A 16226-nucleotide genomic window follows, 5' to 3' on the forward strand; every position below is an offset into this window, starting at 1 on the left:
CCTGAAATGAAATTGCTGGATCATAAGGTAACACTCTTAACTTTTTGAGGAACTGTCTAACTCTCTTACAGTAGCTATGCCATTTTATATTGTACCAGCAATGTATGAGATTTCTGATTTCTCCACATCCTCACCAATAACTTGTGTTTTCTTTCTTTTTTGGGTTATAACCATCTTAGTGGGTATGAAGTGTTATCTCGTTGTGGTTTTGATTTGCATTTTTATAGTGACTAATGATATCTAGCGTCCTTTCATGTGCTTGTTGGCCAATGTATATCTTCTTTGCAGAACTGCCTATTCAAATGCTATATACCTTTTAAAATTGGATTTTAAGTTTAAAAACAGACCCACGCATACATGGTTATATGACTTAGGACAAGGCACCACAGCAATTTAATGAGGGGGAAAGATGGTCTTTGCAAGCAGTAAACTGTGCTGAAACAATTGGATATCCATAAGGAATAACATGAGCATTGGCCACTACTTTATATGATATAAAAAAATTTTAGATGAATTATAAACCAAAAGTTCAAAGGAAGAACAATAAAGCTTCTCTAAAAAATGGTACATCTTTATAAGCATGGAGTAGTGAAAGATTTATTGAAAAGGACACAGGAAAATACTAACCATTAAAAAGAAATAAATTGGACTGTATTTAATAAGAACTTGTTCATCAAAAGATCTTATTAGAGAGCTAAAAGACAAGCCATAAACCAAAGATGACATTTGTGACACATATTATTGACAAAGAATTTGTATATAGAACATGCAAAGAGCTCTATAAATCAATAGAAAAATAAGAAAAGATGAACAGGAATTTCAAAAAAGAGGATATTTGAATGGCCAATAAGTATGTTTGTCATCAGAAAAATAAATATTAAAACCACAACAACATAAAATGCAGACCCACTAAAATTGAAAAGACTGATAATACTAAATGTTGGTGACAATGTGGAACAACTGAAACTCATACATTGCCAGAAGTGTATAGTAGTCAACTACTTTGGGCAAATGTTTGATGTTTCTATTAAAGCCAAATTTACATCTACCTTATAACCCAGCAATTCCACTCCTAGGGTATACCCAAGGGAAATGAGTGCAGATGTCTCCTACCCAACAAAGATATGTAGCATCATGTTCATAGTATCTCTGTTTATAGGAGCCTCATATTGGAAACAACCCAAATGCTCAGTAGTAGAATGGATAAATGTTATTATTTTTATACAGTGGAGTACTAAACTGTAATACAAAAGGACATGCTAATGCTACATAAAACAACATGGTTGATTTTCACAGACACAATATTGGGCAAAAGAATCCAGACACGGAAGAAAATGTATTATATGAGGGCATGTAGATGGAGCAGGTGAAACCAGGCATCATGATAACAAATGGTTATAGTGGTTGTCTCAGGATTTGGGGGAGGGAAGGTGATATTGATGGGGAAGAGAAACAGAGGAGCTTCCTGTGGTACTGGAATGTTTTGTATTTGATCTGGATGGTTGGTACCTGAGGATGTATCATGATAAAGATTCGTTGATCTATATACATGTTAGGCATTTGCGCTTTACTGTGTACACTTTAGTTTAAAAAGTAATATATAGAGATGCATATATAGAGATTGAGTAAGATAAGTACCATACTTAATCCCAGTTTTTTAATTCAAAACATGCCCTTTACAAGAGATAAGTGAAGGGTGTTGACAAAGGGGAACCAGGATACCTTCTGGGTTTTGTACTACTTCAAAGATCACAAATAAGTCGTAGGAGAAAAAAACCTGCCCTTTCTTCCCCAGAGAGGAAAATCATGATGAGTATTTTGAAAACGAGTTTTAAAGCAAGTGATTCCTCAAAGGTTTTAAGTCCCTGGCCTAACAGTACTTGTGTGGCAACTGCTACAGTGATCCTGGTGGAAATATGGTACATTTGAGATGGTAGAAAGACTTAGAATCACTTCTCTAGAGCATTTCTTCATTGCCATTAAAATTCCTTGCTTTGCCTATTTGTAAGGGTCACTTAACATTTGAGCATGTACATCTATCTCCATAAAATTCAATTATACATACGTATATTGTAGTTTAGTGAACTGTACTTCATAGGTTTTTCTATTTTTATGGGAGTCCAGGGTCAAAAACTAGTGAAAGAGAACAATTAACTCCTGAAATTCTGTTCCATGATTAACTTCATTTTGTATATATGAATTTAAATGTTCTTGGGTCATTAGTATTTTTTTTAAATAATGAATGACAGTGCTGATAGTTTAATTTTATAATTAGTTTTCTGTTGACTAATCAATATGTATTTGAGGGAGTTTTTTTTTTAAGATTAAGGTAAAGCATCTAGTGTATCTTTTATTTTACCATATAGTAGCTAATACAGCGAAGTAGATTAACCCATAATGGTACACGAGGCATCTTAAACTAGTCCCTAGGTGAGTGAGGTTGAGTGGATAATATGAATAATAATAATAGGGGCTATCAGGAAGTATCAGGGCCTTCTGTACTCTCAGATGAATGCAAAGATGGTATTCTTTGGGGAGTGTATCTTCTTCATTCCCTGCCACAGATCTTGTAGGACTAGAATCCTTCAACTGTTAATTCAGATCCAAGTATCTCCCTGTCTGTGACCTGTCCTTAGGGAGAGGAGGAGAGGACATAGGCATGGTGATCTTCAGTCCAGAGCTCTTACTGTTAATGACTTTGGACCCTTATTCCTGCAGCGCACCTCCCTGTTATGTCCTCAATTTGGATTGCTCCAGTGAGGAAAAGATTCTGTTCTTCCTCTGGCACCAATTGGACATTACTTCTATTCTTTTTAGCATGTCTCATCTTTATGAGGATAAGCAAAGAGTATTATTGCAATGGTTAGTGAAAGGAATGTTAAAGAAAATGTAGTAAAATAAGTAAAATTGCTGTAAGATAGAGGAATCAAATGTCAGGGGAAATCTGTGCACATAAGCTAGTTGGCACTCATAATAATCATGAAACAAGAGACGTGTCTTTGCTGATACTTAGGAACTCATTGAAAGCCACTTCAGTTAAGTAACCTATTAAGTTGAGAACTGAAATATCTATAAAAGACATAATCTGATTTATGACTCACATACGGACAAGTGCTGCTTTGAGTGTGTACAGAAAGAGTAGTTTCTTCATGCAATCTAAAAATGGTACAAACAGGACAAATACCTGAAATAATATATATTTTTAGTTCTAAGAACAGGAGAACAAGGAAACAGTGCTAATTAATGAAAGAACATGCTTGTAATGGAACAAGATTTATACCGTAGAATTAGGTTATGATACACTCAGTGACTATGAAGCACAGTAAAGAAGTATAAGGAATTATATTAGAACATTTTGCTCTAATGAAACTGAAAAATTATATTTGTTAACAAGGACAGTTTTTGACAGAGAACTTAAGGTTGCTCTATTTACTAATCCTGAAAATGTCCAATATTCTTTTTTAACATGTGTATTAATGTGTAAAATATTAGGGAAACATATTTTTAGTTTATAAGCATTTTCAGTAAAAACTGATGGTGTTTCTGTTATACCAAATTACATTTTCCTTTTTTCATTTGTTTTTTCCCCCTAGGAAACTGACGGGACATTCTTTCCACATGGGCTATAGCATGGCAATTTTGAATGGCATTGTTGCTGCTCTTACTGTAGCATGGTGCCTCATGTAAACCCACAGCGAAGCAATATTTTTGGCAAAACTTATTCATGATTGTTTTGTAATAACAGGGAAGAACATCATTTCATCATTTGTCTACTCAGAAGACCAAGAAACCTGCTGTTATGTGGTTCAGATATGTGTCATATCATCGTCATTATGGAGGACCTTCTTCTTCTTTTTTTTAATGGAGGACCTTCATAAGCACCATTCTAGAACTTAGGCATTGAGAATATCTGAGTATTAAGTTTCAAGTAATTTCTTAAAAATGTAAGATGTTTACCTCGTCTTTTTACTTTTGTGTGCATTGTCCTTATAAATTATAGAAAACATTTTAATGGAATTCAAAAATGAAAACTTGAATATGGGATAATGCTATGTATAATACTACATTTTTGCTAAGAAATACTGAAGACTGTTTAAATGAGATAGAAATACTTCTTATTTATTCATGATATTAGAAAAGCAAACAATGCCTACTACTTCAACATTTTATAGAAGCTACTTTGAAATCAGAATATTTAGTTTTCAATAGTCATAATCAACAGAAGGTGCATTTATATTTTTTAATGAGGTATAATTCCTTATGGTTTTTTTTATATATTTTCCTACTACATATTGAATTTGTATGTTTTTAAAATTGCTACATCTAGACAAATATATATGTTATTTTTTAGCTGGTGGAAACTTAATACCTACCATTTTAAATAAGTATTTTGGTTTTTTTTAAAAAGCAAAAAACCCACAAAAAACAAACACATTGATCTGAGTTTAAAATTAAGTAAGCCTATTCTAGCAAAAAAAAGTCTGACAAGAAGTAAATTACTTAAGCCATTAAAATATTGAGAAAGTTGAAGTTGTTCACTATTTCTGTTTCCACAGTTGCAACTATTTGTCTTGGTGTGTATATGATTACTCCAACAGAACTGATATTATTTTGTTTTTAATAAATATAAATCTGAAATTTTTATATTTAGAAATGCTTGAACTACTTTGTTTTTAATCTCAAAGATTTAGTTACCAAAATAGAAAAGGTATTTTGATAGTGTATATATGTATAATCTTTTTATATATAGTTTCATAATTTTCATATTTAAGTGTTCTACAGTTGTGTTTGTTTTTGTTTTCATAGTAATTAAACTTAATTGTTCCCACTTCTTTTCTAAATACCTGTTAAGAAAGTCGCTTCAATTTTAGAAAGATGGACTATTTAAAATGCTGTTTTCCCTGGCCATAGAAAAATTTATGTTAGGAAAGTATTGTGTAGCAAAACTACTTATTCAGGCTAAATGGGAAATGAGTATGTGAAGTGTGTTCCTGTTATGTGCTAAGTGTTGTTACTGAGTAAATGATTTAATGATATTTCTAAAAGTCTTAACGCTTTTTTGCTACTCAAACCTTCCATTGGAAATGACAAATGCTGATCTAATTTAAATTATCTGAAGTGGTTAGATTAATATGGGGGAAGGGGTGTGTGTGTATATATACACTTTATATACAAATCCCATGGCTTAAAGTATTCCTTCCAAAATGGTCAAAATGAATTTTTTTCACTCCTTGCCTGCCTTCACACCCTCTCCCAGCTCTTCCATTGCAATTGAACGTGCAGGTAACAAAATTAGTCTTTCTCTCTCCACCGTTCCAAACCTCCCCCGCCCACCCAATTTGGATAGCTCCTTCCAGATTCTTTGAGTCCTATGACTAAGAAAAATATTACAGTATACCCTCTTTATGTAGGTATCTATAAGATATTATATGTATACATGATATAAATATATATAGGTGTGTCTATCTGTAAGGTATTTCTTCTGGAACCCAATTTTGTCGACTAGCACTCCTCTTGGGAGGTTCCTCTCTCCAGTTCGTCACAGGGTCCAAATATAAACCATCCTACTTCCATAGCAGAGTGATTGAGTAAGGATAGGTATATAACCAAAGCTGGGTCAATCCTAGCTTCTCATCTCTCTGGGCCACAGTGATTGCAGCAGGAGTGGCAGAAAAATTAGATTTCAGTGAAGACCTTTTGCTGGTTTACAGAGAACTGTCTTCTCATTATATCCTTACTTGGGAGAGAGAGAGGGCCAGCTATCCTCTTAAAATGATACTAATTTCATTATAGGGCTTCCACCCTCATGACGTAATTACCTCCCAAAGCACTACCCCCCAATACTATCTTATTAGGGCGTAAAGTTTCAACAAATGAATTCAAGGAGGGGTTAAATCTGCAGTCCATAAAAAATATCCAATATCAGAAGTAGGTTTTTGAAAAGATAGATTTCTAGTAAAACATTTTAAAAGAGATCTTCTGCATTTGTCTATTTTTCCATTTCTGCTCTGTTCTTGATTGTATCAGAGCCCTATATTGCAAGCAACAGAAACCATCTGGCTAACTTAGGGAAAAGGGAATTTAATGGAAGGATATCCAGTGGCTCTCAGGACTGGTGGGCAGGAACCAGGAGAGTACTAGAGGAGAAAAATACTCAAGGAGGGGACTTTTTGGTATGACAGCCTGGCCAGGATGATCTAATGAATCATTCCTGTCATTTGTTCTTGTTTCTTGCAAGATCAGCTAAGGGCTTGGAGTCCTTGGAGAGAGTGCACAATTGACCAAGATTGGGTTATGTGCCTACTGTTTTGGCTTCTGTAATTGAGGGTAGCATCTGGACTTCTTTGGGGGTGGGTGAACGGGTAGACAAATGTTCTCTGCACTTCACTCTTGGCTGTTCAGTTTCCACACCCATACTGTTCCTTTTATACTTAAATTTCCAAATGTGCTCATGCCTAACAATGCAGCTATCATTTACTACATTCAAGACCCAGGCCTTCAGGCCATGTTCATTTTTCTAGTTTTACCACATTCTCATTGATCTACAAATTACACTGAACTCTGTGTGTGTGTGCGTGTGTGTGTGTGTGTGTGTGTGAGAGAGAGAGAGGGAGAGAGAGAGAGGAGCATGAGTGGGGAGGAGCAGAAGGAGAGGGAGAGAGACCATCTTAAGCAGGCTCCATGCCTGGCACAGAGCCTGACTCGGGGCTTGATGTCATGACCCTGAGTCAGACACTCAACCAACTGAGCCACCCAGGTGCGCCCTGAACAGTCATTTTAATACTTACTAACACAAACAACAGGAAAAGATGGGAAATTTGTTAAAATAACATGTTATATATGATAGCAAGAAAATATAGGTGGGAGTTACTGTTTTATTTAAGCACCTAGTCATGAGACTTTACTTCTTCTGCATCTGTTCTTTTATTTTTGTCTTGGCTGCTACCTTGACCAATTAGGTTTCTTCCCTAATAGAGTGACCAAGTTTATTTTAGACAGGTCTAAGCTCTTGTTTCTTTTACCACCAAATACGGTAATACAAGAACACAGCACAGAAAATCTTGTTTTTCCTCTCTACTCTTCCCTGCTCTTATGTGTGACAGCAACTGTATTATAAAGTTAAAACATCCCAACTAACATGGCAACCCTCTTTTTTGTCAGATTACCTAGTGGCATAAAGAATCCAAAATTACCATGTGGCAGTTTGAACTTCCAGTTATTTTCAGCTGATTTCTTTTGAATTCTTAAATATTAGAGTCTAGAGTCAGAGAAACAAAAAGCAAAAACCTTATGAGAGGGTGATTGGGTGTAATAGTGAGAAGCTTCTTAGTTCTTGGAGCTTATATAGGAATAGGAGAAATAGCATTAAAAATCAGTTGTTGGTTATAAATATACACTGCATTTGGAAAGACCCCAACTTCTAGTGCTATCTCTCGGTTGGCTTCATAACTAAGTCTTCAGGAACTTTATCTTACCTCTTCTGTGTAATAAGTTCCTTGGCCAGAGCAATGTTCTGTGGGAATCCATGACAATGTATAAATTATTTAGTAAATCCATAAATGGTGGTGCTGCCAGAAGTATCACAGATAAAAGCAAAACTAAAACATTACCTCTTCTAATGGGATTAGTTGGCTACCAGGTAGCTGGCTGACACATACCCACCCCCCAACATATGATACCAGTAGAAGGGGTCTTGGAAAAGAGAAGTGGAGGAGGGTGAGGGAGAGGGGGGAACAGTAGTCAGAAAAGCTTGTGAAAGTGTGGTTCTGTGTGTATACTGCATCCTGGCACTTTGTTTATACTTTCATTTAGCACCAGCTTGACAAGATGCCAACATTTGCAGAAAACTTGTCTATGTAATTATTCAGAGTCTTATTCACAATGTGAGCTTTGCTGTGAGTATTAACATAGCTCAGAAATAGTCTCACATTCTGGATCCACTTTAAGAGATCCATCTATATACTCCTTCCAGCCTTTCTTAAGTTGACACTAATCATTTTCCAAGCCCTTGAGAATCCAGCCAAACCCCATGTTCACTTTCCATGAATATACATAATCTTATTTCATACCGTATCTCTTCAGGCCAAGGAGAAAATGAACTGCTCAAAGTTCTGCTCCCTAGGAGGATTTCCCTTTCCTGCCCTTTGCTGTGACCCATGAACAGGGGGTTTAATGCTCCCCACCACCTCGTTTGTGGCAGGTAGTAACATAACACACACAACCACCTGTAAGGCAAGCTGGAATTTTTTTTCCAACATCGGTTATCCATATGGAGCTCTCATGAGGCCAAAGTTGTGAATTGAATGAAAAGAGGCAGCATGGCAGGGGAGCATACTGGGAATGTGATCACTCAACTTACTCATGCCTTTAGGACTGGCTCAGGACACTTTTCCTGGATGATAGAACACAAAGGATGCACTTAGGTCAGTGATTCTCAACTGAGTGCAACTTGCTTTTCAGGGGTAAAATTTAGCCATTTTATTAAATATTTAACAATGTTTAGAGACATTTTTGATTGTCACAATTGCAGGGTGCTACTGGCAGCTAGTTGATCAGAAGCCAGGGATGGTGCTAAACATCCACAATGCTCAGGACAGCTCCCCACAACAAAAAGCAATTTGGGCCCAAATATCAATAGTGCCAAGGTTGAGAATCTCTGATTTATATTTATGTCTAGATGAGCTGAATAACATCCTGTTCAGAATGGACCACCAGGATCAGGGTTACCTGGAGTTCCAAGATCAGGGTTCATTCTCCAAAAAGCCAGATAAAATGAGCTGTTTCTCAAGAGCGAAGAATTAATTAGCCTAAGAGGACTTGTCTGTGTGCCAGTACCCACTGGACCTCTGGCTGGCAAGGTCTGTCACAGACACTAGGCATTAACTGCAATAGTCTTGTATATTATTCAAGTTTCCCACATAATACTACTTCCAGTCAAAGAATTCACTAAAAAAATGCACCCACAAAACATTTTCTTCCCATCTCTATATGCTGCCTGTTTTGTACTGATGGGAGAAAGGCTTCCGTAAAGATTTATACAACAATGCTATTGTTGAATTGGAAACTGGGACCCCATTTGGCCATTTCAAGTTCCTTAAAGCACTGGGCACTGATAAAATGGATGTCAAGGTGCTGGAGTGGTTGATAATCCACCAAGGGGAAATCAAGTTACTGCTACACAATGAGTATGGACAAAACCCAGAGGCCCTGAGTTTCTTCCTTCTTAGACTCTCAAGTTAGAAGATCTCAACAACCTTACATAGACAGGGGCTCAAATTTCTTAGGAATGAGGTTTTAGTTAACCTCACTGGATAAAAAAAACCTACACATGTTAAGAATTCTGGCTGCAAGTCAAGGGAACATGGAATAGATAATGGACAAAATAAATTCATAAATACTATCTAGGGTTTCATGACCAGTTTCAAAAACAAAGAGCTATATAGCCTCTACCTATTTTCCTTTCTATGGCATGTGTGTATTTTAACCAAATTTAGCTTTTTTCTGTTTCTTCCATTGTTGCATATAGGATTTTTGACATTGACTAACTACAATGTGGTGCATAGATTGCAGAATATTGTGAATGGGATTACTATAGAACTGAGGAGGAAGGGACATTCCTGAGATCCTGGATATGGAACTGAATACAGTAACCTATGAGACTTGATTGCCATCCTGTGAGGAAGGGTGCATTCTCAGTTGAATGAGAAATAGTTGTACTATGTTAGGTGGGATAATTTTTTGAAGTATGATCCTGGGAAATTGTGGCTATGTGTATATTGGGCAGGCAAAGGAGTGGACACTAGTGGGTATTTTGTCATTTATTGACCGCTTAGCCCCACAACCCATTTTTATTTTGGGAGAATTCCTTGTTATGTGTTTGTGGGAGGCAAGGCTCCACATTACATTAGAGAAGGCTGAGATTAGATATTTTCTTTCTCTCGAACTGGTTTGTATGTAACCTTGGTGCCTACCACTTGTATGCTCCTGCCCAAGTTTTGAATTGTGAATGAATGACGCTATAACAGAAAGCTTAGAAATATTGTTGAGCCATTCTGTTGCAGTGGCCATGGTTTCTAGCGGTGTTCAATAGTGATTGGGCCAGTAATAGAATTCTAACCAGGCTGTTTTGAAGCTTATCTCAGCTATAATCTCTGCTATCAAGCTTTCCTTGGTTTCTGTTATTCTTTGATCCTGGGGTTTTTGGCCTTTCCCTCAGTTCTGTGAGCTACTCCCTAATCTTACAATAAAATTACTTAATTCTTACCTAGTTAAAATTAGATTCTGATGTTTAAGATCAAGAACCAAGAATTCATCATATATCAACTTTTCACCACCACCTGTCCACAAAGCTTTAAAAAACTTTATTCTACAGTGATATCTGCCACCTGGATTCATTGCTTTTACTACTAATTTTAAAAACTGTCATATATTCTCCAGCCTTATTATTTTATAATGACTCATCTTCCTAAAGAGTCTTTTAGACTCTTTTTAATGTACACAATACTTGGGCTGAAGCTTACACACAGCAGGTGCTCAGTAATTGTCTATGACATTTATTGAACATTTAATCTGCATAGAATTACAAAGTGGTATAAAGAAAAATGATAAATAATTTTTGAAGAATTGACCTCAGATCTTGTGTAACTTATATAAATAGACATTAAGAAAATTTACTTCAAACACATGAGTGTTTCCTACACTGGTACAAAAAAAAAATCTTTGTGTATAATATTGAAATTTAAAATATATATATAAGAAAGGCTAAAAGGAATGTATAAATGTGATTTTTTAAAATATATTCTTGGATTTCTTTAGATCTAGACCATTTGCACTGCCATTGGATTTAGCAGAGAGGTGGTATAATTAAAGGCTAATCAAAATGTAATTTGTTTAGATTTTCATTAATTAAAATATCAGAACGACCTCCATAGTAAAGTAGTCTTAAATATTAAGTCACTGGGATAAAGACCTAAATTATACAAAACTCTAGGTCATTGCTCTGAGTTAAGAGGTATCCAGCAATACAAGATGGTTTGTCAAACATCAGTGCTTAGATTGGTAATATTTTTTTTTACTTGTAATCTGAAGAAGTTGTGTACAACAAAATTTCCAAATTCACAATGATACTGAACTCTCCTACTGGAATTTAGAAGAAACTCTGTTAAGAATATCCCAGAAAGACATAGAAATAGGCAGAACAATGACATATTTGATAGTGGACAACTTGGTAACATTATGGGAAAAAGGGCACCTGAGTGGTGCAGTTGGTTAAGTGCCCAACTCTTGGTTTCGGCTTAGGTCATGATCTCAGGGTCGTGAGATCAAGACCTGAGACCGGCTGTGCACTCAGAATGTAGTCCGCTTGAGATTCTCTCTCCCTCTCCCTCTGCCCCTCCCACTCATGCATGCTCTTGCTCTCTATACAGTAAATTAATAAATCTTTAAAAAGAAGAATTATGGGAGGCACCTGGGTGGCACAGCGGTTAAGCGTCTGCCTTTGGCCCAGGGCGTGATCCCGGCGTTCTGGGATCGAGCCCCACATCAGGCTCCTCCGCTGGGAGCCTGCTTCTTCCTCTCCCACTCCCCCTGCTTGTGTTCCCTCTCTCGCTGGATGTCTCTCTCTCTGTCAAATAAATAAATAAAATCTTAAAAAAAAAAATAAAAATAAAAAAAATAAAAATAAAAAGAAGAATTATGGGAAAAAATGGGTATATAAGGGACCACCAGGAAAAGTGTTACAAATTGAAATACATACTTTGAATTAAACTTCTGTCCTCTACTAAAGAAAAAGTCAGAAATGTTTCAAACCCTTGCTGAAAAGATGGACCAAAATTGAGTGTAAGAAGTCCCCAGTTTGAAAAGTTTAAGCTTAAAAGTGTGTGGGGGGGGAGGGGATAGTCACTAGTGGTTTATTAAATCATAAAGGATTAGAATTTAAATGGGTGTCTGCAATTCCCAATATATAAAAATAATAAACGATCCTTAGAGCTCATGTGATAGTTTTAGAAGGAAAAAATTCCTCAGTGCATTTCAAACTTAGGATATAGAGTTTCTACCTATAGATAGTGCGGGCTAAAAATCTAGGTAGCTTTGGGAAAGGTTTATGAGACCATGAATGATGAGTGGTGCAGTTTTTGAAGGTAGAATGTTTCAGAGATATAATTAATTTTCTGGGAAAAGTTCTGAAAAGTAACCAAGAGTTGTTTTGTGTAACCACTATGAAAGAGCACTGAACTGCATGGGAATTGCTGACATTTACCCTGGCAGCCTTTTCTTTCCAACAAAACTTAACACCTCTTCCAGTACCATACTCCCTGTTTCTCTCTCTCTCCTCAGAAATCAATATTGTTCTACACTTACTTACATGGAATTAACTGCTGAGATGGGCCCATTTTGGACTCACTGAAATCGTATTTTCCTTCTCTTTAGAGAAGACTGCAAGGCCAACCACTTAGTGGCTTTGGGTCAGCCCCAGAATGGACCTGGACAATCAGTTCAGTATTATATGTCAGAGAAGATATGAATTCCTTTTTTTTTTTTTTTAAGATTTTATTTATTGTTTGAGGGGCGCCTGGGTGGCACAGCGGTTAAGCGTCTGCCTTCGGCTCAGGGCATGATCCTGGCGTTGTGGGATCCAGCCCCACATCAGGCTCCTCCGCTATGAGCCTGCTTCTTCCTCTCCCACTCCCCCTGCTTGTGTTCCCTCTCTTGCTGGCTGTCTCTTCTCTGTTGAATAAATAAATAAAATCTTTAAAAAAAAATAAAAATAAAAAAATAAAAAAAGATTTTATTTATTGTTTGAGAGAGAGAGCAGGAGGAGGGAAAGAAGCCAACTCCCCACTGAGCAGGGAGCCTGATGTGGGGCTCGATCCCAGGACCCTGAGATCATGAACCGATCCAAAGGCAGAGGCTTAACTACTGAGCCACCCAGGCACCCTGAAGACATGAATTCCTAAGAGCAGTTCAAAATTAAAAACAAAATCCTGACTTCCCACTCCCCCAACTCCCAGCTTTTGTAGGTGTTGGCTTTGTTGCTGAAAGTTTAACTTTTTAACTACCATTTAAAATTCTGTCAGCACAATTTATGTATCAAAAAGATAGGACTTTATGTATCTGTATTTTAGCTAGATACTGAGAAAGTAATTACTACTTCTAGGCAAGTTATAATCATTTATAATTCTTAGTGCTGTACAAACCTGCCTAAGGTGAAAGTCAGTATGCTGAATCTAAAAGTGTAATGAGACTATAATTTTCCATTTTACATTAAATACAACTAGTGCTTACATTGTTGGATGTTACAAGTTCATATTGATATAAAATATAGAGTGCATGACATTTATTTTATATCAGTTTTTATATAAAATTACACTTTCAGATTGAGCAAATTTCCATTTGTATTCAGGTTTGAAGAAACAATTAAAATGAGAATCATACTTTTAAGTGTCCTATAGGCATCTGATAAGAAAAATTTCATAAAACTGATAGGATAGTTTTATTTTTTATTGTTTTTATTTTTGTTTTTAAGATTTTATTCATTTTAGAGAGAGAAAGCATGAGCATGGGGGGAAGGTGCAGAGGGAGAGGGAGAAGCAGACTCCCTGCAGAGCAGGGAGTCCTGTGCGAGGCTCGATCCCAGGACCCTGAGATCACGACCTGAGCCAAAGGCAAATGCTTAACCAGCTGAGCCACCTAGGTGCCCCCTTTTTAATTGCTTTTAAAGATTTATTTATTTATTTTAGAGAGCTTGCATGTTTCGTGTGGAGGGAGGGGCAGAGGGAGAGAATCTTCAAGCAGACCCTGCTGATCTAGGAGCAGGAGGCAGGGCTTGATCTCAGGACTCAGGAGATCATGACCCCTGAGATCACAACCTGAGCCAAAACCAAGAGTCAGATGCTTAACCAACTGAGCCACCCATGTGCCCCATGATAGAATGGTTTTAGATCGAAGGACCCACTAGAGTGAATCTTAGAAAAGTTTTCTTAAAAAACTTTCTTGATAAACAAATTTTTATACTTCACCTAATGGCAGTTAGAAGTCTACAGAGACAAAAAGAATCATGGATGTGTGTTTTATAAATCAAAATCATTAATAGTTCCTATTTGTTTCCCAGTAAGAACTTAATTTTTACTTTGTAGAAGTGTCTCAGAAGTAAAATTAGTGAAGAGAAATTAGTTTTTCATAGAAAAAAAATCTTAGATAAGAAATTTAAATAAATTTAGTAGTTTATTGCTATCCAAAACAGGCAGATAGTCCTCCAATCTAACAATTAAATTCTTAAACAATTGGAAATTTCTTAGTATTTAAAACATTAATCTTAAGCATATAGGTAATACAAAGTCTATGACCCCCCCCACCATGGAATGTGAATAGTGAAACCAAAGGACAAGTTTTTAAAATGCATTGTAGCAAAGCTCTTATTATAATGTGTTATGTTTATTAATATATTCCTATATTAAGGGAATTTTTTTGATAATATAAGAAGAAAAAATATGTAGTAAATGGCTGGACGTTGATACCACGAAGCTAGAGGGGTATAGGAGTGCTAAAATTATAAGACATACTCCTTCCTGGTTGACTATCTGAAGGCCTGGTAGGAACAATCCAATGAGTGACTAATGAAACCTTCAGTCTGGCAATATATCAAGAGTTCTGATCTCCCAGTTTCATTTCTGGGGCTTTTCCCTAAATAAGTAATATAAAACACAGAAAATTGCTCTATACACCAATGAAATCCTTCACAGCAAATAAGTTGTATTAGGAAATAATGGAAGCAAACTAAAAGATCATTAACATGGTACAGAAACAGTGGAATATTGCACAGCATTAAAAAAGATGGCTATCAAGAGGAGTAGCAGGAAATATTCTTATAATCTTAAAAAGTAAGACACAGAGGTGTATAAAGCTGAGTTTCAACTATGTAAAATAAGTACAGAAAGAAGATATGAAGGACATTCATTGAAATACTGTCAGGTTTTCCCTGAGCAGTTAAATCGGTAGTCATTTTCTTTATGGATTTCTACACTGTGTAAATTTTCAGTAAATGTATATTATTTCATAATTAGAAAATATAAAACTTTTAAAAATAAGAATAGTATTTAGCTATATATAGTTTTTCGTGAGGATTAAATAAGATACTAGATGTGAAATTCTCTGGGACATTTTAAGTATTGCCTTAGAAATGCAAATAGGAGAAAGGGTCATTTCCCTATCTAGCAATGAGGGTTCTTGTATTGTCAGGAAATAGTAACAAAAATTCTTGCATGCTGCACAGAATCAAATCCTGTCACTCTAATTATACACATTTTCAGGAATATTAATTGAAGAATTATTTTAATAGTGAACAGCAGGAAACAACCTAAATGATCACAACACAAGATTAAATATATTTTGTTCATTTACACAATGGAATACTAGGCAGTCATTAAAAAGGATGAGATAGCTATGTAGGCATTAAAAATGAAGATGTCCATATATAGCTTTAAGTGAAAGCTAAATTGCAAAATAGGATTAGTGTATAATCCCGGCTTTATCAAAGACAAAATAAAATGAGGAAAAAAATCCTATATTTAATAGGCCTGATACAGTAGTCTTAAGGGGATAAACAGGTGACATGGCAGTTTCTGATATAAAAATCAGAAAAACACTCTGGCTCAAGGGCCCAAATGTATTTAAGATTTTTAACTTTAAAATCAGCATAATCTAGGTATCTTTACTTCTAGTATTACAAGACCCCAGTAATTTATTAAGATTAAAATATCTGTCAAGACTTCTGGGTGCAGATTAAGGAAGTACACTTGGGCTACTACTTTATTACACAATGCTATGTAATCTCTCAGAAACAAATACTGAAATACAAAGGTCTTAGAATATTCTCCCTGAAAAGAGTGTTTTTATTTGGCTGAGGCCTTGGGCCATGTTGTACCAGTTTGACAAGATAAATTCATTCTAATGACGTGACTTAGGGTAAATGCCTGTTTTTGTTCTGAGATGGGAGGGGCTGGAATCTGAGTAGCTGTGGTTGGTCACACAGGCACTGCACACATACATGACTGAACCCTAATAAAAACCCTGCACACCAAGGCTCAAGTGGGTGTCCCTGGTTGGCAGTATTTCACCTGTGTTGTCACATGTGTTGGGAGAATTAAGCATGTCCCCATGCAACTCTACCAGGAGGGGACACTTGAAATTATGCCTGGTTTCTCCTGGCCTTTGCTTCATGTGCATTT

The 16226-nt window shown here is 36.2% G+C and overlaps 1 protein-coding gene across 3 annotated transcripts in view; it reads left to right on the top strand.

The window, feature by feature from the left end:
* The window catches only part of ARL6IP6 (ADP ribosylation factor like GTPase 6 interacting protein 6), a 453211-nt gene that overhangs the window by 30883 nt on the left and 406102 nt on the right, over window positions 1-16226 (top strand). Inside the window, exon 4 of one of the 3 annotated variants that reach the window (XM_026492793.4) lies at window positions 3594-5036. The exons of the other annotated variants lie outside the window; for them this stretch is intronic. Within the exon in view, the coding sequence (XP_026348578.2) occupies window positions 3594-3687 (94 nt within the window). The 3' untranslated portion in view covers window positions 3688-5036. Of the gene's footprint in view, window positions 1-3593; window positions 5037-16226 lie in introns of those variants that run through there. 3 annotated transcript variants of the gene reach the window in all.

Source organism: Ursus arctos, unplaced genomic scaffold, assembly GCF_023065955.2.
Source record: "Ursus arctos isolate Adak ecotype North America unplaced genomic scaffold, UrsArc2.0 scaffold_1, whole genome shotgun sequence".
Classification (NCBI taxonomy): Eukaryota; Metazoa; Chordata; class Mammalia; order Carnivora; family Ursidae; genus Ursus; species Ursus arctos.